Raw genomic sequence first — 24,204 nt, 5'->3', positions numbered from 1 at the left:
ATAAATGATCAGTTCCTTGTGGGTCCTCACTGAAAACGGTCGTCACTCATTTCATCAGTGCTCCGCATCTGCAGCCGTTAGGTGTTGCCCTAGACCAGGCTGAGGCCTCAACTACACCAGGACCGTTCTGCGTATGCTTTGTCCAGCCATGAACATGAACTTCAGTACAACCTCCAAAAAGATGCCCTACAACAAAACGAATTTGCAGTAATGTGTCGTTATTAATTGGTTGTCCAACCGCTAAAGCAGCATCTACCCAACTCCACCTCCCAGGCCCCACGCCATGGCTACGCTCCCTTTGGCAGGAACCTTCCATGCCAGGCATAGTGGTGAAGCATAGGGAAAAGAACATCTACTGCATAAGTCAAAGCAAAGGGGGAAAATTATATACAGGTTTACAGCATAAGTGCGTCTGCATAGCTAGATGACACCTGGCTGGGCAAAGTGTACGCAGAGCAGGCCCAGGTGTCGCATACTGTAAAGATTACTTTCCAAGTTTTACGAGGTAACGTCAAGTTGAATGTGGACTATAGATGCTATCAAAGAAAGAGGTCACAAAATGATACCATGTACAGAATCGCAAATTTATTGCTGAAATAAAAATGCCACCCCAAATTTATGTACATCACGAGCTCCACCTTCTTGTCTTCATCTCGCATCAAAGACAATCACTGTGAGATATAAGCTAAGGAAACTTGTCCACAATCAATATAAAACACTTGTATGGTGCAAAACAATCAGTGTTGAATCATTTTTACAGTGCACAAGAAAAGCACATGCTGAGTTTTCCATCTTGATGCAGCAAAAGGTCAAAACCTACTGGTAGGTGTGATAAACAAAAGTTACATGCTGTTAAGTATGTTGAAATTTGCATGACGGTCACAAAATTTGAGAAATAATTTTTATAAGATGTATTCAACCAAAACAGAGATATTTCGTTTTCTTAAAATGACACCTCCCAGCACCTAATTTCCATTTCCATAAAAAAATAGTCAAGCAGATCCACAGCATTGTCTGGAATCTATATGATGCAAGCCTTGTGTAAGTCCATATTTTAGCAATAATTTTGGGGGTCTTTTCCAACAGACTTTCTCGAGTTCTTTCCTGCGGCTGTCAAGTTCAACAACCTTGGAACAAATGCAGCCGTATCATAAAAATACTAACTAATTTTGCAATAACAAGGGTGAATACCTTTGAAGTGCAGGTGCTGTTGACAGGCTTTTAAATACGAGTTTTTCTTTGCATACCCCACCCATTTTTATGAACTTGGCTTTCCAAGCCTCTATGCAAAGTTAGGACTCGATAGATGGCACCACAATACTGTCTGATGTGTACACATTGTGCTTATCAGAGCAACGACATTGCATGATGATGCCCAGGAATAGAATGGTGGCGACAACAATGCTCAAGATGATGATGATCATTAATGTTCAGTTGGGTCTTCAAATGCTCCTGCATTTACAGCAACAGCCATCAACAAATTAGTTCTACTTGAACTTTTTATATTACAATGGTACCGAGGGAATCTCCCGCCGTCTGCACTGCAACATCTAGAAAGTCTAGAAGACATCTCGGTGTTCTGCACGAAGCATTGCAGCGCACTGGGTTGATGGGCCTCAAGCAGCCCTAGACGCCTGTTGCCATTCTGGAAGCTTCGGCAAGCTTACGTTTGCACATCTTTAATTTGGCCTGGGAAAGAAGCTTTCTTGAGCGGGGAATTTGGCAGGGAATTTTGACCTGTCTATTTGGCATGAATCGTTGTGGCACAATACGCCGACACTCGCAGAGCTGGTGGGGCCCAAGCGACCCAAGATGCACACTGTTGTTTCACTAGTGAGTAGTGTTTAAAAACAAGATATCAAAAACGAAGTCAAACTAGTGGGCAATGCTGCAATATGATGCCACCATAGTAAAACATGATGCACCTTTAGCCACCTGCAGCACAGAACGGCGGCGTGTTTGGGTCATCGCCTACTAAAAGTGTGCAGTACGCCTCCAACAACACTAAGCACCAGGCAATGTGAAAGAGGTAGGTGAAAATGCTTGCATGGGGACTGCCTTCGACAACAGTTTGCGGCATATGGAAAGCACGGGAAAAGCTAAGGAGCGGTGCTGCATTGAACATCAAGAGGTGCCACTTGAGGGCTTTCCCAGAGATTGAAGAGGCTTTAATGGTGTGGCTGAAAAAAGCCAGGGCACAGAATTTACTGGTCAGCAGCCCCCTACTCGCCGAAAATGCAGATATATTTGATAGCCAATTAAACTGCAAGAACTTTTCTTGCAGCAACGGTTGGCTAGCAAAGTCTAACGCATGCTACAATGTAAGTGCGAGGGTGGTGTGCAGAGAGACAGCACATGCGGACCATGAACGTGCCTTAGAATGGCAAAATGGGCCACTGTCGGTCACTCTAGCCTACTACGCCATAGAAGACATCTTCAACATAGATAAGTCAGCACTCTTTTACAGACTTGTGCCAAACAGAATGTTTGCGTTCAAGGGCTAAAATTGCACTGTGGCAAACGTGCCAAAGAAAGGCTCTCAGTTGCTTTCGCAGTCAGCGTGACAGGAAGCCAGAAGCTGCCACTGCTTCTTATTGGCCGGTACGCAAACCCAAGGCACCTTAAAGGCGCCCAACTGACCTCGGCTGTCATATACAGAAGCAATACAAAGACTTGGATGATGGGCAAAGCCTTTCGAGGAATATCTGTGGCTCCTGGACCGGTGTATTGCGGGAGAAAAAAGGAAAAGTTCTCCTTGTGCTCAACGTTTCAGCACAGGTTGCAGTGGATAACTTGTGCACAATCGGACTCTTCTTCTGGCCACCGAACACCACGGAACTTGCACAACCCCTCGACCAGGGCATCATTCCCTTAGTCAAGCATCTATACAGGAAGAACTTGCTGTGCAGAATGCTGCTAGCAATGGAGTGTGACAAGCAGACGTGCTAGGTGCAATACACCTTCCAGCCTACTCGTGACAGCAGGTGGATTTCGCTAATGTTGAGAACTGCTTCGCTCGAGTGAAGTTCATTGTGTGCGTGAGTAACGCCAAAAAGGCAGGTAGTGCAGACAACTGCGACAGCCTGCTCACAAGGCTGTTGGAGCAACAAGTTAATGCCGAGGCTCTGCAGTTCGATCCGTTCAAAGATATAGACACCGATGTGGCAACATCTCCTGACTTGGCAGACAGCGAAATTGTTGTCGCTGATGCACCTTGTGAAGTTAAAGATGTCGAGAACTATGACGATGTCAAGACAGACAAACTAAGTCCTACTCTGACGGAAGTTGCTGATGCCATGGCTGTGATGAGGGCATTTGCCAGGGAGAAAGGACTCGTGGCCAAGCTGGCCCAAGGTCACTTGGAATTTGAGGATGCTGTTGTCGTTGCAAGGCCTCTGCGGTGGCAACTGAAACTGACCAACTTTTGGTCCACTGCTTCAGAATAAAGCAAGCTGTGCATTGTGAACATTACTACTCATGGCATTTTCTTCACTTTTCACTTCACGGTTAGTATGTATTTTTCCCATGTCCCTGCCAACTGCGTATTAACGAGGTTTTACTGTACATATCAAACTGAAAAGCAACAATAATGGACAAGTGTGCAAGGATACAACGCTTGGTGCGTTTCTTGTACATGATCCTGTAGCCACACTCCCTGCAACGAATGGGATCTCTTGGACGAATCTCATTCTCCTGGTGGCACTCTGCATAGAAAACCAAAGAAGAGCTGGTTTGCATCGAACAATCTGTAAGTGTTCCTTTGCACATTGGTGAAAGCTCAGTTTTTAGTGAATTCTACCCTGTGAACAACGGTTTTGATTTCAATCAGGCTAACTAAATAAGCCTAACCTTTTAAAACAATGCCGTTGGGTTCAGTGAAGAAATACACTTGTTATGCCTGCTATTCACCACTGCCACAATGTGCAAGCAGCATGCAGGCTTCCTCAACATAGTCGATCATATAGACAGACCCTCTCTCTAAAGAAAGCAGCATGGAATACAGTAAACAAGACAAAATTATGAGTATTCACATTAAATATCACATTACATTCAATTTGGCCATCCTAATTTCTTTTTTGATTGTTCCAATAACAACATTTTTCTTTACTTGTGTGTGTAACGTCGGGAAGTTTGTCCTCTTCAGCACCAATTCATTCTGTGCTTCGAAGATTTTAGTTTCGGCACTTTTCTAGCACCTGAAGAATCATAAAAAGCATAAAGCTGCAGAACAGATTAGGAATTTTCAATTCTTCAGTGAGTTTTGTCAAGTTTACAGGATGTGGACTGCATGCGAGAACTCAACAGGGATGCGAGATATGAGAACAGCAACTATTTCATGCCTAGCATACCTGGAAAGTACGTATCCAGGCACTTGAAAAACATGCCTGGTGAAACATCGTGAAACGATATGAAAGAAGCGAACCCGCTAAATGATGACATACTGACATGCAAACCACCCCGTCAGCTATTCTCCGATTCGTTTTACAAAAACACTTCAAAATATTACTCTTAACTTGCAGCAACGATCCACTTGGAAGTGTTTCAGGGTGCATTTTAATATCATTATTTTAATATTATTATTTCCATGACTGCTATGGATTTTGATACCCTATTTTTGCATGCACAATTGTACACACAGTGCCTCAAGGAGGCATAGAAGCCCACCAAACTGTTTAATGGTAACTTGTTGAAGTGCATCAATTAAAGCCTTATACCTTCACTTCATTCAATATGTTAAGCAGCTAAGCTTATTCAATAAAAAGATGGAAGGTGGTTCGACCTCCAGTTGAAGTCGATGAGAGACAAAGTCTTCCTGAGTGAGCCTGGGACGAAATAGGGGCAACGTTAGAACACATCACACTTTATTGCATCACCCCTCGCATGAGGGGAGTAGGAGGGGCATCTGACTATTTAAAATTTTCTGAGCGCACTATCTTCGAGATTGGCACACATTTTGACGCATGATATGTGAACGACATTTAAATAATATACGGGGTTTTACACACCAAAACTACTGTATAGTGCGAAATAGGTCGAGTTTTTTCCAAAAAAATATTACTAAAAGGTCACTCCTCGAGTTATATACGGGCCCGTGGCACAACTTGAAGAGTCGTCTGACAACATGTAGGAGCGCAGAGCTTTCGGCATCCGCATCGTTATTGCCTTCTTGGTGACCGACGGGGCCCACGGACGCGGCCTAACGTTAACGCGGCCTACGCAGTTGGACCGACGCCATCTTCCCTTTTTGTGCAGCAATCGTTCCTGGCGTTGCCAATTTCCCTAAAACCCGCAAAATTAGTACGAGTACTCGACGTTAGCTCACCGCGGCGATTAAAAAGAAAGCCAAATATGCCGAAATTCATGGGAACATGTCTGCCCAGCGGCAATTTTGCGTCTCGGAAAAAAGCATCCGGTACTGGTGAACGCAGAAAGTCAAGCTGTCTGCCTGCAACGTGCAGAAGACGTCCTTTCGCGGGCACCACACAGTGCACCTGGAGCTCAAAGACAAGGTGGCGGATTTCGTCCGTAAGCATCATGCCAGACCTTTGCCAGTGACAGCGGAACTCATCCGCATCAAAGCTATCGAGATCGCCCAAGAATCCTGACTGCCCAAGGAACAATTCCAAGGGCTCCATTTATTTGATTCGTCGCTTTATGCGATGCAACGGATTCGCACTTCGACGGAGCACATCAATCTGCCAGAAGCTGCCAGAGGCACACAAGGACAAGTTGGTCAAATTCCAGTGCTATGTTATCCGTCTCCGGCAGCAGCATGGCTACATGTTGGGACAGATCAGCAACACTGATGAAACGCCGGGGTGGTTCGACATGCCGTCGCCCGCCACAGTGTGTGTGAGCATGGTGCAAAAGAAGTCAAAGTTCTATGGGGAACGAACATTCGCGCTTCACAGTGATGCTCACATGTACTGCAGACGGCAGAAAGCTGCCCCCATACATAATCTTCAAGAGGAAGACGTGGCGGCAAGAGGCTTGCCCACGGGATGTTGTCGTTTTCGTGAATGAAAAGGGCTATATGGACGAGGCCCTCATGCTCAACTGGATCAAGACCGCCTGGAATCAGCGACCCGGCGCACTCCTGCGGTGTTCGAGCATGCTCGTCTTGGATGCCTTTCGTAGGCACTTGACCGCAGGTGTGAAGTAGGCACTCTGCGATGGGAGGACGGAGCTCGCCGTCATTCCGGGAGGCATGCCGTCAATACTTCAACCACTGGACGTCGTGCTCAACAAGCCCTTTAACGACCGTGTCCATGAACAGTATAATCAGTGGATGGCTGGCGACAAGCCAACGATCCCAACCAGAAGGCTGCGCAGGCCGCCTCTCGTCACTGTGGCCACATGGGTGTCGCAGGCTTGGCGCTCGCTACCCCGTCAATATGGTGGTACAGACATTCAAGAAGTGTTGCATTAGCAACTCCTTGGACAGCACCGAGGATGACATGTTGTGGGATGCAGCCAGTGAAAAGCAGCCATCTTCGGAGGAGAGTTCAGACAGCTCGAACGAATGAGCAGGTGACAAGTCTGGCGGCACCACTAAATAAAACGAAGTTTTGTGCCTTATAATATTTATGTTGACTTCCTTGCTTCAATGTAACGGGGTCAACCTATATTTCACATATACAGTACAACCTGATTACAAGAAGCGCTGCTGTGGAAGAAAAGTGTTTATGGCATAATGGTTACAGTATCAGGCTTCTGTGCTAGAGATCCTCTGTTCGAATTTGTCCACTGGACAATTTTACGGTAAGGCCAAAGCAATGTATGAGATAGCAGCATGCTGGGACGTTACACCAAGTAGGGTTCATAGCTTTAGTGCCAGTGTAAATCACAGTAAACATATTCTGGCTAAGTAAACATGCATGGTATGGCATGCACTGACACACATGAACAGAGAAATCAGTGACTGAAAGCAGCATCAATTAAAACTAGAAGGTCTTGTCGGCGCTATTGCCTTGCATTGGTTTCGTGTTCCCATACTGCGGCATGCTCACAGCGGGCACAATGTGCGTCTGCTTCAAACTGTTGAACTGCAGGGTCTTGTCAACTTTGCCACTCAGACTTTGGCTCCTGTTTCCGCAGCACCGCATCTGAGCGCTTCCAGCGTTGAGCTGCAGCGTGCACCGCAAATGCTGCAAGATGTCGTTGCTGCGTCTGGACTTGGTCTTGGCGCGAATGGTCTTGGCGCGTATACGGGCCTGCCTTGCCTCAGCGCGATTGGCGCTTCACTGGAGCCCCTCGACAGGCGTTCAGAGAACACATGGAGGCGCGTTTGCACGATGCAAAGGACCCGGTGCTTCACTGCAGAAATGCCACCCTGGCAGGTACTACCATGGCTATTATGTGTGGGAAAACTATGGTACAGGCTGACAGCGTCCGCATAGGCTGTGTTACAATTCATTCAGCAAGCAAAGTTGTCTCACTGGAGAGTCTTTGAATAAAGCTTTTGTTCACCAGTCTGTGCGATTCGAAGACAAACCAACCTAGACATCTTTTGTCACCTGGTGTTCAAATTAAGACACAAAGGAAAATTGAACAGTCAACGTGAGTAATCTTCTTCAGAAAATGTATCAAAACTGAACAAATCAGTATTTTTTCATGTAGTTATTGATGACGGCAAAAAATTGCATGGAAGATTCATATAATTGATATTGCAATGAAATGCGCCAAGCACCTCAACATGATGGCTTGCACACAGGAAATAAGTAAGGATGCTTAAGGATGCTGAAACAAGAGGATTCTGCCTGCTGAGGCATGCACCCCTGGCCTAATGGTTGGCTCATCGGGCTGCTGTGCTAGGGGTCCTCTGTCCAAATCCTGCCATCAAACAATTTCATGTATGTTTTGTGTGTGTGTGTGTACATGCACGTGTGTGTGCTTCCAGAGCATCACAGCAATCAGTGATCCCAGGGGCACGTACACATAGCAGATATCAGCCCACATTTTTAGGCTGCACTGTGCCTGGGATCAGACCACGAGCGAAGAGGCCTGGAACATACCCAACAGGGAAAAGCAATGGTAACTCACTAAGAAAGACTTCATTTTCACAAAAGTAGTGCAGTCAAACTGTTATTAGTTGAGCCTTTCCAAAGCAAGGATGAAAAGAACTAACTGCCATGTGTGGCTTCTGTCGTCTTTCAAAATCCGTGCACACAAGGAGTAATAGCACCGATCCGCATCGCATAAAACACACATGCTTACAGCTAAAGAGCTGCACATACCACCACATATGTAGATCATAGGTGCCTTCACAGGCTGTGCCTGATCCTTTGGTGCAGCCTCCATGGCTCACGCAGCAACAGTTCCTTCACTGCACAGAAGTGTCAAAAAATAAGTCGTGCTTCAAAGAATGATTATCAGTGCTAGGGAACAAGACAGTGACAGCACACAGCATGAATGTTGGCGATCAAACAATGCTAACTAAAAGGTAATCACTGAAGACCGGATCTACAGGCACTAAAAATGTGGGTCATAGGCAGCTAGCACCGGCACCTAAAGCCTCTTTTTAGGCATAATCAGGACTGTAAAGTGGTATTTACATGGGAGCAAAATCCCTCGCTTCGCAATAAGATGTGCGCATCACCTGATACGACACTTTTTGGGGACAAGGTGCTGACTTAGACGTTGCCAAGGTATGGGAGACATTTTGCTGCGGAAGTACAAAACATCCCCTTTTGGCGTGTAAGACAGCAGGGATATTTTCAACTAATATCGCAACCTATCACACTGCACTCACTGGCAGTATAGAAGCAGCATCGAAATTGCCGCTGCCTTCTTGGGTGCCCAGTGATCTTGTTTGCTGCATCTTTCAATGGCACAAACATGCCAAAGCTCAGTGACTCTTTTCTACTCATTCGTGGAGCAATTTCCACGTCTTTGACACATCCTATCCGCACCTGCTCATACACTTGGTGTTGAGAGTGTAGGCCGCTAAAACCGTCTACCAACATTCACATCTTTTAATCCCTGCAATCTGTGTGAGCAAGTAACGGCTCATGGCATGCTCCCCTTTACCTTGAGAACTTTCCCAAGTGAATAGCACTTAACAAGCAATACAGACGGTTTGCAATCCATGTGTTTTATGGACTGAATGTGTATGTAGCCAATCTTCATGGTAAGAAACTGACGTAGCATTCCCTCACGAAGTCTGGAAGGCAGCAGCCATATTGTGCAGGCAATCACTTCATAGTGCTTTGTTGGGCACACAAGGAGTCTTTTCTTTTTTGTCAATCTGCATACAGCAGCCAACATGCTTAAATACATTTTTTCTGGTGCTATGAGCAGATAGTGTATATTTATTAGCCAAACTTTCCAGCTTACAATGGCACATCAAGTGAAGCAAGCACGAAAAACACAAGATACGCCAGGAAAGCTGCTAAATAGTTAATGAGAGAAGCTCAAATCCGTGTCTAATGGATTGAGGTCAACGAATGTTCCAGCAAGACAGTGTATGTTTACTAATCTATGTAAAAGTTCTAAGAACAGTAACACATGATTATAATCTCTAAGTGACCCTTCTGCACACACGTTCGATTCTGAAGATCACCAACCAACCCAACACCAGGTCGTATAGGCAACAATAGGTCGGTGTGCGAGAACAATGACTACATTTTTAAAATAATTCTTGGAGCCTATATGCTCACACGTCCTTCCTACAGAGATGGGAGGGACAGCACTTAATAGGAAAAATGGAGGCCGTGGACAAGAGTTCTTAGTTGAAAAACATCCTTGCAGGGCTGCACAGATTTTTGTAAATAGTCTCTTGTTGGGAGTCATCTCACAGTGGAGGCTAACTACAATGGCCACCAGCCACAATGGTAATCATATGAGTGTGTATTTGTATGTGTTTTGAATGCACTGCGCCCTTCGTATATGGTGAGCAGATTTAAAGGGTAAAGCCGAGTCGACATCAACATGGAGCATCTTCTGCCTTAAAGACATCTGTTGCTCACCATGGAGTCAATGTCAGGAGCAATCATTGTAAACCAGCACCTACTTGCTCAGACCAAGACTACTTCCAGTCCCGCTGGTGCTAACAATGGCCGATAGTCACAATGGTAGCCCTTTTCCCTTTAAAAGCAACCTTCCTCTCCAAAAATTCACAAAAAAGCAGATACACAGTCAACAATAAGACACAATTATTGTCAGTAGCAGGTGGCCACTTGTGCAGATCACGACTTCTGCTCAGTGGGTGCACAGCTGACACAAATGTTGGTTTTGCACACAACACGATCCACGGACAGCGCCAGGGAGCCTTTCGCTTATAAGCAGGCACATTCCAGTGCACCAAAACAAGCTTTAGAGAATCCAGGAAGCAGACGCTAAGCTGTCAGACTAGACTGACTGACAAAATGAGCAGCTTAACATTGACCTTTGTGAGAAGCCTTCCTATTGTCGATGCTTCTAACTATAGATTTGCATAAATTTGCTTGTTCCTAATAAAAGCGAGCACTTGTATAAGTCTGCTTTTTCGTGTGCTTGTGTTTATTGAACTGTTAGTTTTCACTTCCGAATGCAGCATCTCACGCTGCTGTACATTCTACTATACCAATGCATTAGGAATGTGGTAGGCTAACACAAAGAGAGTAAGGCATAGTCTACAACCTATGCGTCTGTAAATGCGAATCGTGCACTCCAGACTGGTTTTCCATGAAATGTGGCTGCAAAAAGGCGCATGGCTATCAATGTCATGTATGAGAGCTATCGAAAAAAGTGACAAGGCGCCTATATACGTCCTACAACATCGTAATCATTATATTCAAGACCAACCACAAAGGAAGGATGTCGAACGGCGGAATGTCCGGGCACGAGTGTTTTGGTTAAACACAGCCTTGTCGAATTCACGGCGCGCATATCTTTATTGCACGCAGAGGCGCTCCATTTCCATTCTACGCAATGGAGCACCACGAGAGTGCAGGTCCAGTGTAAACGAGCGGCCCTCAGACAAACAAAGCAACATGATTTCACAAGCCACTTGCTTGGGTGATTGCGCATGATCTTTACACAAAACATAAGGGATCCTTAAAAAAAAAAAAAAAACGGTACCGGCAGCAGTGTGGCTGTAATCGGCACATGCGTTGTCCTTGTGTTGCACTGTTCTTTGCACTGCGGTTCAAGAATGTGCGTTACAACCAAGTAGCCCGGCTTTCGAAATTGCTTACTTCCAGACTGGTTTCCTTACTATGTCACAAATGCGGTTAAAGCACTTGTTAGCGGCTCCCAAGTTTAGCACGCTGATGAAGTTTCAGACATTGATCACGCTGATCGCTTCATATTCCGCCATATGTTCACTCTACGACCCCGATACACACTTGCGTGCACAGTGTCCTGGAAAACTCAATTCTCTTTCAGCAGCGCAAACGCAGCGAAAAGTGCAACTATGCGTTGGCACAGCCCTTCACGAAGCACTCGATCACAATGTCACCTTACAAACAAAGCGCAACTACGACTCATTGCTAATTACGCAGCGTAAACAAACAAACAATTACCGCACACACGCTTAAAATGTTCGAAAATGATATTCCAGTGGAAGGGCGTAGGAACACAAGCCGTGCGAGCGAAACAACGTGCAAGTTGGCGACGAGCTGTCGCGCCTGCTAAAAATTTATAAGCAATTGATAAGTGGCCGCGCCACTTATCAGTTGGTCTACGACAAAAGATTCTTAACACATGCTCACCAGACTTTTTTTTCCCCGTTTTTCCTAGGAGGGAAAAAAACGGTCCGATGCGATCAAGCGATGTGACTAGCGGAGCCGACAACGCGTATCAACATGAAACATCACGCGGCCGCCATTACATGCTAATCTATCGTGCGAAACGACAGTAGCTACCGTTTTGACAGCAGCGAAAAAAAGCTGATAAAATGAAAACGTGCAGCTACTTTCCAAAAATGAGAAACTAAATCATTAATTACCAATAAAACCTGGACAGGTCATGCTTTACTTAATCAAAAACAAAAATTTATTCTTTTGCGCCGGGTTTTCAGCACCTGCTTGACGCCGATTGGTCGCAGCTGGTAAAATTGAATGTCCCGCGTGTGTTTGAAACGGGAGGCCAGATTTTGCACATGACAGCCGTTGCGATGTGGTCAGCATAGTCGGCTCGCCTCGCTTGTTTCCGTTGCATCGCCCGTTCGGTGTCGTTCACAAAGGTAAGAATGAATACCGATAGCTCACCTGTCGGTCTTTCCCAGCGAGTTCAAAGTTGTGGTTGATGTAGGGAGTGACAAAAAGGGCGCCAGACCACGGCTCGGCCGGTGTTAGCGCGCCGCACCTGTGACGTGAGGTTGGCGCGGGCGGGCTACCGGCATGACGTATGTTTTTGCGGGAAAACTTCGCTATCACGGTCGTCTCGCCGCGTCCAAGGTGCCTTGTTAACGGACATCGACGGCTAATTGTTGCCGGTTCTTTTTCCCCCGATAGTTTGGTGCGACGCTGCGAAACACCGCGAGCTCCAGCGCAGCGCGTGACCTGCGTGGAATGGTTCGCGACTGTGGAGGGCGCTCCACTGTGCGCCTAACGAATTCGAACGAACTCTAGTAGGACTTCGCGAGGCCTATGCAACTGGTGAAGTGAACGGTGCCTTGTTTTCTTTGCCGGTCGCTTCGCACGAAACGGATGCGATTATTTTCTTTTTAAGCGGCGGTTGCCGATACCTCGGAAGTTTGACGGCCCTCCCCGTTCCTACAGCGACACCACGACACTTCGACTTGGCTTCCACTCAACGATCCGATCGGGACTCATCAACGTATCACCGAAAGCTGGTTCGTTGTAGCAACCAACCTCTCAACGCTGCCAATGCGTCAGTTTTTGTGTTTAGGCCGCGGGAAATAAGTATTCCGCTGATTTTTTTTTTTTTTCTTCCCCGTTTGCTTGCACGTCTGCTACGCCGACTACCAAAGCCTGCTGTGCGCGTGAAATCAGCATGGCCGATACAAACCGTTACCAGTGCTACTTGTAACCTAGAGGTACGGTTATTCAGCCGGCAATTTCGAGTGATTTTTTTTTTTTGCACGTGTAAAGCGCGCGCGCGAACGTGAGTGGCCTCGTAGGTCTTCCCTACCGTTTCGCAAATGCAAAATATTTTTTTATTTTTATTTTCGAGAGGCCACTCGCTAAATGCTGGAACTATCGGCTCAAGTACTACGACAACGCGAAATTGGTTATGTCCACACAAACGAGGCTTCTTTCAAATTGCACCGATGCGATACTCTTGCACTGCGAATGAGATCTCCAGCTTACACGAGGCGTTAGAAGCATTGCTTTATATTCATTTAAATTGCGCCTAATTACTGTGGACAGTGCCACACTCATAATTATGAACTTTAACAACGTTGCACATATCGTATATATGTGTGCATTCTGCAGTCGTTCTACTCCAGTTAGCAGCTTATTGATAAATATCTATCCATGAGCTTCACAGTTATTTAACTTATGCAGTTTGGGTGTTAGTGCAGTGTATATACCACTACATGTGTCAAGTGAAAAGTACTAGCTAGCCTTATTTTGTCACAAGTGCTTGTGGATATGCCCCATTCTAAGTAAAGAGCAAGAATGTGAGGCTATACCAATTGCTTTTGCTCGTTACCATGTGTTAGCCTTTGCAATTTAATAAGAAACCATGATTTGGGCTGTCAACCTCCTCCCGAGTGGTGGTTGCTGTCCATTGCCACCGATGCCCAATAAACCTCAGTAGCATGAACTCCAGAGGGCTAGAACCAATAAAGGCTTGCCAATAAATTTCTAATTCAATAAATTTTTCTAAGACACACACTTTCATAAAATTGAGCAAATTTTGTGAGGGTATCACAGGACCGAGAAAAAAAAATCGGCAAAATTATTTTGCCCAAATGTTCTGCGCAGTATGGTGAAAAGGCAAGGGTCTTATCGGGTAAAATCTGCGATGGTCGAGTGTCACACCTGGGTCACTTGGCGTGGACTGGCCCTTACAGTGTTTTCAAGGGGGTCACTTATACAATCACGGCACTAAATTTGCAGTTCATGAGTCGTCTTCCTCCCCTCAACTGGCTTCTCTTTCTGTCCCAAAGATGGCGCACACACCGGCGAGGTCCACCTCTTTCCTTTCGGTTCATGAGACTCCCCACGTGCTCCAGTCCACACCCATCTCCACTGCGTGGTCCCCGGAGAGCGGGTACTTTGGCTCGGACGGCCAGTCCTCGTACCGCAGCTGCACTTTCAGCGCCTCGTCTGCACTCGTAAGCGAAGATGACAGCGAAGGCATCTGTTCCATCATGCCGTACAGGTAAGCAAACCACACAGCCAATGGCACTTTGCATACCTACAGGCAGCTAGCTGCCTTATTGCAGTCCATTATTTCTAACCAAAGATAGTAAAACTTCAGATTCTCCAGGCACCCATGTCCCTCCTCTTGTGCGAACAAACACGTATGCAAATTTTCTACAACTGTGCTGCCGAGCACAAGGTCAAGGGTTCGAGTCTCAGCTACCGCAGCTGCATTCCAAAGAAGGCAGAATGTAAGAATGCCTGTGTGCCACGCTCTGGGTGCATGTTAAAAAAAAAAAAACGAGGGTAAGCAAAATTAATCTGAAGCCCTCCGCTACGGCGACCCTTATAACCCACTCCGCAGTTCTGGGACATTAAACCACACAATTAGGTTCTCCTACAATGCCACCAAGAAGAAAAAAAACTGGCAGTCCCACCCATGCGACGACTTAGGCAATGCTGTCACAACATGGGAGTGCCAGCATATGGCATATGAACCTGGTCACTTCATCCAATGACGAGACGGAAGATGACTGGCTGTGATGCACACAGCAACAGGCTCTCGCAGTGGATAAGATCATCTTCTCGTACTCATCCTTGCTGTGCGCACACTATTTTTGTCAACTAAAGTAGTACTCGCTACGGCCTCTGAAGTACACGGACAGGTGCCGCAACTTTCTGCGGTGCCACAGGTGCCACAACTGTATGCGGTGCGCAACACCGCATACAGAAAGCCAAGCATGTTCGATCGGTAGTGGTAGTGGAGGGTAAAGCTGTTTTACTTTACTGCATAGTGAGGCTGAAGTAGTTGCTTGACGACAATGGCGGCGGGCATGACACACAGATTTAGAATAGCGTTTTCAAGCAAACGTAAGCACGTTACATACTTAGGCGGCAACCTGGTTCTAAGAATTAAATTTTTTATTTTTCTACCAATCTTGATCAAATTGTGCATACTTGTTTATTTTTCATGCTGATTTCAATTATTAAATTTTTTTAGTACAGCAGATATTCCACGAGTTCATTGAAATTAATTAGAAATCACATGCCATTGTTTGAGGCCTCAATTGTGAGAAAAATGGCAAAATAAAAGTTTAATTAATGCATCGGTCAATATCCTAGAAGGTGAAGAATGCAATAACGCAAGCGTTTTTAAAATATGGCCAATATAAGTGCCATTATAATACACTGATGTTCACTTTTTGCTGTACGGGAATGATTTGGGAACAAGTAGAGCCAAATAAATCAACTTTGAAGCCATAATGTTAAAATCTGCTTGCTCATCACAGATGTAGCTTCCTAGTGCAAAAAACAAAAGAAAGATTCTACCTGCTCTGTTTGCTAAAACATCAACAATGGCAGATTGCAAGGAGTATAAAAAATTGCAAGAAAATCTCAAGAAACAACTGAAGATAGAAGGGACACTGGTTTATGGGGTTAATTTTGTTATAACCTGGGAAAAATATCAATCTGTGAAGTGGGATACTTAAAATATTAGCATAAAAAAGAGTTGCAGACTTCAAAAATGTCAGTTTTACCAATCCAATTTTTTTCACTATTTTTGGCTCCTAGGACCAGGCTGCCCCCTGACATAATTTTCCTGACTGCATATGCTCAGTACGTTATTGGGTTTCTCTGGTTTGTATATGCTAAAGCACAGCTTTGTCAAACATGACAGCATCTGTGACTCCCACTTCAGTAGCCAATTGCTGTGATGACTAGGCCCTCACTATTGTTGATAGACAGTAACTGTGAAAATGATCTTTTGCTTCCTCTAAACTTGCCCGAGATATTAGTTATGCAAGTATAATGCGCCCGATATCCAAGATAGTTCGGCGATTCTGGTAATCATAGGCCTGACATGATGCGTCAACTTACACTACAGGATGGTTGTTAATGGGACTGTTAATGGGCTTGGCTAGGACATATTTGTCACAAAGCACGAGGCAACGGCATGTTTTTTAAAGCTTCTTTATGTTTGCATTCCTGTACATTAAACTAAAAGGAATTCCATAGTGCCCCACAAAGGTGCCTGCATTTAATGTACATAATGCAATGAAAGCTATTCTATAGCTATCTAATGACAACAGTGTGATAGAAAGGATTGACGCAGCAAACCCAATTTTGAGATATTGTCTGCTGTTGAAGTAAACGTATTAGTCTTCCTCGAACACAGCTTGCAATTAGTGAAGGAAACACAAACATAAAATTAAAACTGCGTGCAGTTAGCACAGACTTCATTGCTTTCCTCCACCTTAAGCAACATACTAGTACTGCTATGAGCACTATATTTTAGCAAATGAAAAAAAGCTCTTGCATAATAACGAAAGAAATGGCATTTTAAATGCTGTTTTTGCAAAGACTGAATCACTTTGACAGACACACCGCGGCTTGCCAGGCACCTCAGTGTCACTGCTCGCCGAGAAAGGTGTCATTCGAAGGTACCCAGTTGGCATTCTCGTGCGTAGCACCACTTCTTCGTCGAAGACAACTGTAAGACGCTGTGAACGTACATTTTACAGACGCAGTGAGTGCTATGTCATAGTTATTACCGTCACAGTCAGGCCTATTCACAAAGGTCATGGTGCCGTGATTGCCCATTGCAGTATGCGACACTGCAATCGTCGGAGCCTTATTGCTACATGCTAACCAATTTTGCTTTGCCACGACATCACGATAACGTTGATGATGCTGGAACTGGCATTTTGAGGCAATTTTAATGTAAATTAAAGTACCTTAAATTTCCAGTGTTCCTTAGTACTTACCAAGTCTGATCCTTTCATGTGCAAAGTGCGCGTTAGAGTCTCTGCAACTTCTAAAATATGTTGGCACTCCTTTGAACCTCTCGTGTACACATTTTTCACCTCAGCAACTGCAGCAACCCCATGACCCAGTTGCTGTGCCTTCCGAAGGAAAGCCCGCCACCTCGTGTAGACATCCTCAAGAAGCTCAAGGGTTTCCGGCCAGTCATGTGCAAGATACTGGGCTACCTGTCCTCGCAGGAGCTGGCTAGCGCCTGCCGCGTCAGCTCGGAATGGCGCAGGCAGTGCCTGTCCATACCTGAGCAAGCGCTCCGCTTTACGGAGTACATCAAGAAGAGAGAGGAGCTGTGGGAGTCGTCCAGGGTTAGTGAAACCAACATGCTCTGCACGTGCGGCTTACGACTACGAACAGGGAGGTTCTAGAAGGTGACACTCACGAGGAAACAATAGGTTGAGCTGTACTCGAAAATTGCCTATCTACAATATTAACAAAGCCACTCTCGCCGTGGCAGGAGGCTTGGCACGTGCGACAAGTTGCAAAACCGAAAGACTGGTGGCGACGTCACCTTGAAATTCCAGCGCCGGATTGCCGCGATGTCGTAAATTTTGGCGGCACCTGCTTTGTCCTAGTGAAGTTCTTGTAAAGTTGGACTACACTGTACTCCAACAGAGTGCCAAGGCTTGGTTTAGTAAGTAAGAACTTTTGATGAGGCACAACAGCCCAAATGTGGGACAGTGCTTTTAAATCCACAACGTTGCACTGACATACCGGCAGTGGGGTTTCGGGGTGAAATTAAAATGACTTAAAATTTCACCTTCATGTTCTGTTCTAATAATTTACCTATTACTGTGAAGTTAATGAAAATAGAGTTTCAGAAGAAAATTTTCAGTCTAAACTTGTTTGTGGTGCCTCTTTAGTGTCCCCTTAAATGGCAGCAAGCAAGAAAACAAACCCGTCATCGTCATCCGCACAAGCAGAAAGTTTTGGCAGAATTAAGTTGTTTGCAATGAAGGGGACCGAATGGCAGTGTTTGGTTCCTCAGAATGATGACACCCATTATGGACAAGCTGTGCAATTATAAACATAATGCTAAGTGCAAAAAAGCACCAGACAACCATGTTGGTACTCCTCCTTTTTACTGCTAGCCACTTTCAACAATAATAACACTTGCAAGGTTTCCTTTGAGGACTTGGCCACGTCTATTAATGTAGTCTTCTAAGAGAGCCCGTGTCGGTAGAGTTGGCAAGTTTTTTTTCCTGAACTAAATGTGACAACGGCACTAATGTCACGCTGTGAGGCTTGTCTCCGTTCCAAATGGCTGATCTGTAACATTTCGGGATGGTGGGGTTGTACACAGCCTAGCTTGATCTCTGCCTACAGGTTCCACAGCTTGCAGACTCCAGTAATCAGTAAGTTGTAATGCGGGTCACCGGACTTCGTTGCGCCCAATTTGCACAGCTCGTCCACCATGCGCAGTACAAAGCCTGTGGCACACATGACAAGCAGTATTGACAGCCCCACCTTAATTAAGCAAGGCCGTTAATCAGTTTCCTTCAATGCCTCAAGGTTCTTTTTGTGGAATGCTGCAACCTCGGAGTACAGTGCGACCCACTCTCGTGCGAGGAATATGCAATTCACGTGTGGAGTTAGCATTTCCGCTCTTTTCTAACAAGAAGTTTGGGCTTATCTCTTATGCTGAGTCATTTGTGAAATTCTGCAGTCGCTTGCAGAATACTTTGTTTCACAGTGTTATTGGCCACTTTCCAGAGCATGGCAATTCTTCCCTTTGCAAGTCTTTTTGCATGGCCTACAATTGTACTGGCACTCACTGACATTCATTTAGATGCATAACTCTTGTTAGAAATTTAAAAGAACCTTTAAAGCTATTGCAATCCTTGCTTATTGTGAGGTCGCATTGCGATCATTCACACTGACCAGTTTTGAAGTTTATTTCCCCAACACAGTTGAACATTGTTATAATGGAGTTGCAACCGTCACAAAAATACCTTAGGTGTATCCGAGATTTGTCATAAACATGCACACTGATATCAGCAAAATATAAATATATATATTATATGTTTACTTTGTTCTATCCACTAACTCATTTTATCCATCTTCATTACATTGAGGCTCGACATTATGTACAATAAATTTAGCCTGCCCTTAAAACGCGTGAGGAAATGTGACCTACAAAGTGTTTCTTACTCAGACAAGCTTTTTTTTTTTCAATCGGATTCTTTACTCTAAATATGCTTTGTAAGCGGGCTGAACAGCATTAAAAGCACAGTCGAGCTAGATTGAAAGACTAGGCTTCTCTGATAACGAATTTGTCATTCGTAGCGAGAACAGAGCTTTCGCTAGCAAGGTAATGAGGAAAATGAAAAATCGTGGTGGCACACCTATTCTGGACTATGCTACTTCTCATGCGACGTCAGCAATGACTGCCTCGCAGAGCGGCAGAGAGAGAAGTCACATGGAGATTACGTCAACCAGTCCGTTTAGCGCAGGCGAGTCAAATCAAGTAGTACCGACGGGACCTTCGGTGGCTGTATTGGTGCAACAAAAAGCTGTACATTGGCACACAGAAAACGATAATAGACTTTCAGACAAATAATCCGTCGCTCTAACTCCGCTCAATATTTCTCTTTGGTGTCGTTTTAAGGAAACTGTGCCCCTAATTTGTGCTTGCCTTGAGGGGGCCGTCCATTTGTGGACCAAGATATGCATAGTACCTCGTCACTCTGTCCACAAGTGCAGCTGCATGATGTGCTACTCGTGCAGGAAAACATGCACAATCACAAGCCATCCAGGAAGGAGCCGTCGAATGCTCCTCCTCTAACAGTTCACAATGCTCAAGCGGAGGTGCAAAATTCGACCGGGCAAGCCGAGAAGTCTATGGAAACAAGATCAAGGCTGGACTTGCACATAAAGGTGAGCAAGGCATTGCTGTGTGCCAATAATTATTTAATTGCATTAATTAATTGAATCCTGGGGTTCTCACGTACCAAAACCACCATGAAAATATTACAGGAAAGCCACCCTCGAATACTGAATATTTCTAATTTCACGCACACAAAAGAAGTTGAAATATAAAGGTTCCGCGAAGCCCAGCATCGAAAAGTTTATGCAGATCATTTGATGCATCTAATGCCATTTACAATTGGATGCCAAGTCAACTGAGAAGCCTTTAAATATATAAACAATGGAAGGGTGATGGCATCTGGGGCACCATAACGATAGCAATGAAATAATGATACAGCAGATCACCAGATGCATGCAGTTTAGCATTAATTGAAGCAGCTAGGTGCAATATACTACATTGCTGTACATCATTTCTTAAGGCGCCTAAATGTGGTGAGGGTATACAAATATATATAACTTGCTGTACGTCAATCTAGACAGCAAATTCGTAGGCTGCCTCAGGCGATACACGCTTATTTAACGAATAGGAACTATTGTACGGGAATGATATTTCCCACGCATTCATTTGCTCATGAACTGGTACATTTGGGCAACAACCACGGTTATCCTGCAGCAGAATTGTATGCAAGTGTCGCCATCTGCCACCTGCAGTTGAGGTTGGGAGTTTGATTCAGGCCGCGGATGTTTCACCCCCATTTCAATGTGGGCGAAATGCAAAAACGCTTGTCCTTAGATTTAGGCACACATTAAAAAACGACAATCCAGAGGTCCCCACCATTTTGCCTCATAAGATTGTCTTTTTATTTTTCTCTCCCCCCCCTCCCCCCGCCCTCGCTTGTATCAGTCTCTTTCCCTGTAGACTGCAACAATTGCTGTGTTGTTGCCCCTTGTAGTATTTGAATGGAACGAATATTCGACAACCTCCAATAGAGAATTCTTTATTCGGGTTGGAAATTTCGAATAGTTGCACTCTCCCAGTATAATGGTATCGCACCGTCTACGCTTCTAATTACACTGCCTTCGGGATCAGCCCACGTTGCAAGTTTACGTACAAGACCGGCAGCCTAGCATTGGCCTACGTGATGCTGTCGCATTAGAACGTGCTGTTAGCAGTGAATACGTGGTTACATGTAGGAATCTGCAACTGCATAATGCTTGTCGCACGTCCATTACCTTAGCAGGACATCAGTAAGTAATGCATGTTTGTGCTCACTGTCTGCGTGCATGTCATTTTTGTGCCACGCTACACTTTGTGCACAATAAATGAAATGCCTATTGCTTTCAAGTGACTGGACGAGTAAGCCTGTAGTGTTGCTAGATAAACATGTAAACAAGGGATGCTTCTGTATCGCATGTGACGCATGCTTACACGTGTGTAGACTGTGCACGGGTTCAGTGCAAAACTATAGCCAGAGGGCCACAGTTGGTGGCACATTGCCGTTTTGCTACTCATTCAGGTTGAAAACGAATAGGACTGTGATTTTCTCAGCTTGGCAGAAGCTTGTGGAACAAAATAGTTGTGGTTCTTGACCCTAGGTGACCCCTCCTTATTTTCGGGTGCTTGAATGCTTGCGCTGTAAATGTGACTCGCCTGCGCACAACATTCCTGGGAAATGTCGTACAACTTTTGCCATTTCCTGCTATACGAAAGGGTTAATTGCTTGCAGAAATAGCTCGGCAAAGTAGAAGCAGCACAGACGCCTTGTAAAAGCGGTCTTGCTAAACAAACAAGGAAATGTGAAAAATCAAACGAACGTTTCTCGACATTTCAGGAGGCCAAGAATCTCCAGGAAGGCGAGTGGCTCTGGCCCTGTCCCGTCTGCCAGTATCCGAGCCGGGTGACGGCCGCCGGCACGGTTGCCCTTTGCAAGTGCGGCTACAAGTTCTGCCCCAAATGCCGCAGGGACAGCCACTTGCCCAAGCCTTGCGTGGCCCACAGCGGGCAAGTCATCAGCTCGCGAACGCAAAAGAACATCATAGGCAGCAAGTACTCCAAGCGCCAACTGCGCCGCTTATGACCATGCCCCCCGCATCTGACTTCACGGCCGTGCCCCGCTGTACAGCTTCACATGGGACCAGCAGTGACAGTCTCGATTGCTCGGAGGGGTGCTTGATTGGCGACGTGTGTGTGCTTGCGTGCATCTGGCAAACTCCTCGCGAGTTTTTGAAGTGTTTATTTTTTTACATAGCTGGCGATTTTTATTCTTATTATTCTTAGTGCCTTTACATGTGACGTGCAGACGATAGTCTGCCTTGTTTTTAGTGCCTTTATAACTGGCCTGCAGAGAGCCTGCCAGTGTTCTTCTGCCGCCTCACATAACTGCGCATAATTTAAAAGTGCTAAAGTGACAGCCTCGCGCTTGTCGCATTGTCAAAAGTTGTGGCCGTGCCATCGAAAGCACTAGAATTCGGAATACCTTACGCGCGAGGCCTGACCATTGATCGCTATGGTCATTTCGTCCACATCGCTCTGCCCGTTACAAGCGTGGCCACTTAACGGGCCGACATTTGTGGCTTTCTTTTTAAATTAACGGTGCTTGATAAGTATTTGAAGGGCACTTGCCGAGCCAATCCTCCCAATATGGCATAACAATAGCTCCCACGGAGATGCATGCCTGCCGTTATGTGGCGCGTATGCTGACAGGCTCTCTGCAAAGCTTCCTGCCTTCTCTCATCTGGCTTCCGTGAAGAGCAAGCCGACCATTGCACTGTACAAACCATTGCACTGTAAAGCATCCCATCACCACAGGCAGGAAGTTTTCTGTACAGCTGTATCACCCAAGAGCACGCCATGTACATAGTGTACATAACGGAGTGAATGTGCGCCCGTGTGTGTATATACTGTTCATAGTACCGGCGCGATCTCGGTGTACTACAGGGAGGGGCTTCAGGACCAACAGGAACTCTGTGCCAAGCTGCTCTTTCAGCTCCCTTTCACAGCAGAGGAACTAAAGAGATGCTATCTCAGTCTACCTCGATCAAGAAGTACGGATTTCAATATCTTTAAGATCAGTATTAAAGAAAAAGAAAAAAAAACCAGTATTAGTGATGCTTGCCAAAATGCAATGCACGTTGTTTAAAAGCTTGCAGTATTCCACCATCTTTCCCTTTCTTACATTTTTGTCTTTAAAATGGTACAAATTTACAGCGCACAACGCTGGAACGCCAATGCATTGGCCTTCTGACTTCTTTCTTTACTACCTTCTTTATGTAGAAGGGGGAAGCCCTGTGGAAAGATGCCTCAACGTATTATGCCACAGACTTGCACAATGACAATCCATGATTACTGCATTTATCTTGCCATGTGCACCCTGCTACTGCAGCACCCTTTCAGGACTGTCTCAATGCGACAATTGTGCTCAATGTGATACCTATTTATGTGCAGTGTCACAAGGCAAAGCCAAAGTAAAATGAGATTTTTTTTTTCCCCTATGACCTCGTGTCCAAGCTGTGTGTGTTCACTTTCCTTCCATGCATGCCACTTTCTGTCTGCTGGAAATTAAGGTTGTGAATACAGGACGGCCTCGACGAAATAAGGCGCTTTTTCCAGATACACCTGTCTTCACTCGACCTTTCATGGTTCAGCGGGACATCCAGTGCTACCTGTGCCCAGTGGTGATGTGTTTTTTTTACAGCTCGTGGAAACATGCCTAGCCTAACGTTTCCCGTAATGTTGGTGACTTGGCTAGTTTTCAGTCACCTCAACAACAACTTTGTCTTTTTAGAGTCTTGGTGATGTAAATAGCCAACACATTGCCCGGCTAATGTTATGCAGGGGACTTTGGCTAAGTTCAATCCCAATAGGGATATATGGGCCTCGATTTGTCGTTACTCTAAAGACATACCGAAGAGATTGTTCGTGAGCCAACCTAAGCTGCTTTTCTAGGCAAAGAGCAATCTTCAGATCTGATGCAGTTTCAGAAAATGGATGGTTGTTTTTCCCTTTTCAAATTCTGACCACTCATGTGCTATTGTGGGAGGCAATTTAAACCTATTATAGTTTAAAGTATAATAAACAAGACGTCATCACCATCAGCAACTTTTCTCTAAAATATAGAGTGCATTGGGTTATGACCTGGCGATTCGTAAAAGAAAAATTGCCAACACTGATTTCGTGCTGCTAGTGGCTAAAAGAATATGTCGTCCTCTGTCCTGTCATATTTTTCTTTTCCATCTTCTTTTGCCATAAGCAAGTTATACCTGTGTCACACAGGCACATTTGGAAGGCCTTCCAGTCGACGGCCTTCGAAACGCCACAAAT

At 45.3% G+C, this 24,204-nt stretch overlaps 2 protein-coding genes across 3 annotated transcripts; one reads left to right on the top strand and one right to left on the bottom strand.

The window, feature by feature from the left end:
- Nucleotides 1-563: 563 nt before the first annotated feature.
- Polr2K (DNA-directed RNA polymerases I, II, and III subunit Rpb12) lies at nt 564-11,826 on the bottom strand. The gene is made up of 4 exons (XM_075690338.1): nt 11,694-11,826; nt 8,238-8,326; nt 3,612-3,704; nt 564-671 (listed from the first exon to the last, which is right to left on the bottom strand). Exons 2-4 carry the CDS (start codon nt 8,299-8,301, stop codon nt 649-651), a joined length of 180 nt encoding a protein of 59 aa, XP_075546453.1. The 5' UTR covers nt 8,302-8,326; nt 11,694-11,826; the 3' UTR covers nt 564-648.
- Nucleotides 11,827-12,069: 243 nt separating this feature from the next.
- LOC142579777 (F-box only protein 43-like) lies at nt 12,070-23,375 on the top strand. 2 transcript variants are annotated; one of them, XM_075690337.1, is made up of 5 exons: nt 12,070-12,166; nt 14,063-14,277; nt 17,128-17,383; nt 19,803-19,952; nt 21,716-23,375. In XM_075690337.1, exons 2-5 carry the CDS (start codon nt 14,063-14,065, stop codon nt 21,959-21,961), a joined length of 867 nt encoding a protein of 288 aa, XP_075546452.1. In that variant the 5' UTR covers nt 12,070-12,166; the 3' UTR covers nt 21,962-23,375. The 2 variants fall into 2 exon arrangements, with proteins under 2 accessions (XP_075546452.1, XP_075546451.1); XM_075690336.1 differs by lacking the exon at nt 12,070-12,166 and adding an exon at nt 12,195-12,778.
- Nucleotides 23,376-24,204: the final 829 nt, after the last annotated feature.

Source organism: Dermacentor variabilis, chromosome 4 (assembly GCF_050947875.1).
Source record: "Dermacentor variabilis isolate Ectoservices chromosome 4, ASM5094787v1, whole genome shotgun sequence".
Classification (NCBI taxonomy): domain Eukaryota; kingdom Metazoa; phylum Arthropoda; class Arachnida; order Ixodida; family Ixodidae; genus Dermacentor; species Dermacentor variabilis.
Note: the sequence above shows the minus strand (reverse complement) of the source record. Positions and strands in the feature narration are given on the sequence as shown.

What these genes read in the sequence shown, in the direction of transcription:
- Polr2K (XM_075690338.1), bottom strand. Translation starts at nt 8,301, where the DNA reads ATGGAGGCTGCACCAAAGGATCAGGCACAGCCTGTGAAGGCACCTATG. An exon ending in TATGATCTACATATGTGGTG is followed by an intron (nt 3,705 to 8,237) that starts GTATGTGCAGCT and finishes TTTTCTATGCAG; the next exon opens with AGTGCCACCAGGAGAATGAG. An exon ending in CAAGAAACGCACCAAGCGTT is followed by an intron (nt 672 to 3,611) that starts GTATCCTTGCAC and finishes TATATCTCACAG; the next exon opens with TGATTGTCTTTGATGCGAGA.
- LOC142579777 (XM_075690337.1), top strand. Translation starts at nt 14,063, where the DNA reads ATGGCGCACACACCGGCGAGGTCCACCTCTTTCCTTTCGGTTCATGAG. An exon ending in AGCTGTGGGAGTCGTCCAGG is followed by an intron (nt 17,384 to 19,802) that starts GTTAGTGAAACC and finishes CTACTCGTGCAG; the next exon opens with GAAAACATGCACAATCACAA. An exon ending in GGCTGGACTTGCACATAAAG is followed by an intron (nt 19,953 to 21,715) that starts GTGAGCAAGGCA and finishes TCGACATTTCAG; the next exon opens with GAGGCCAAGAATCTCCAGGA.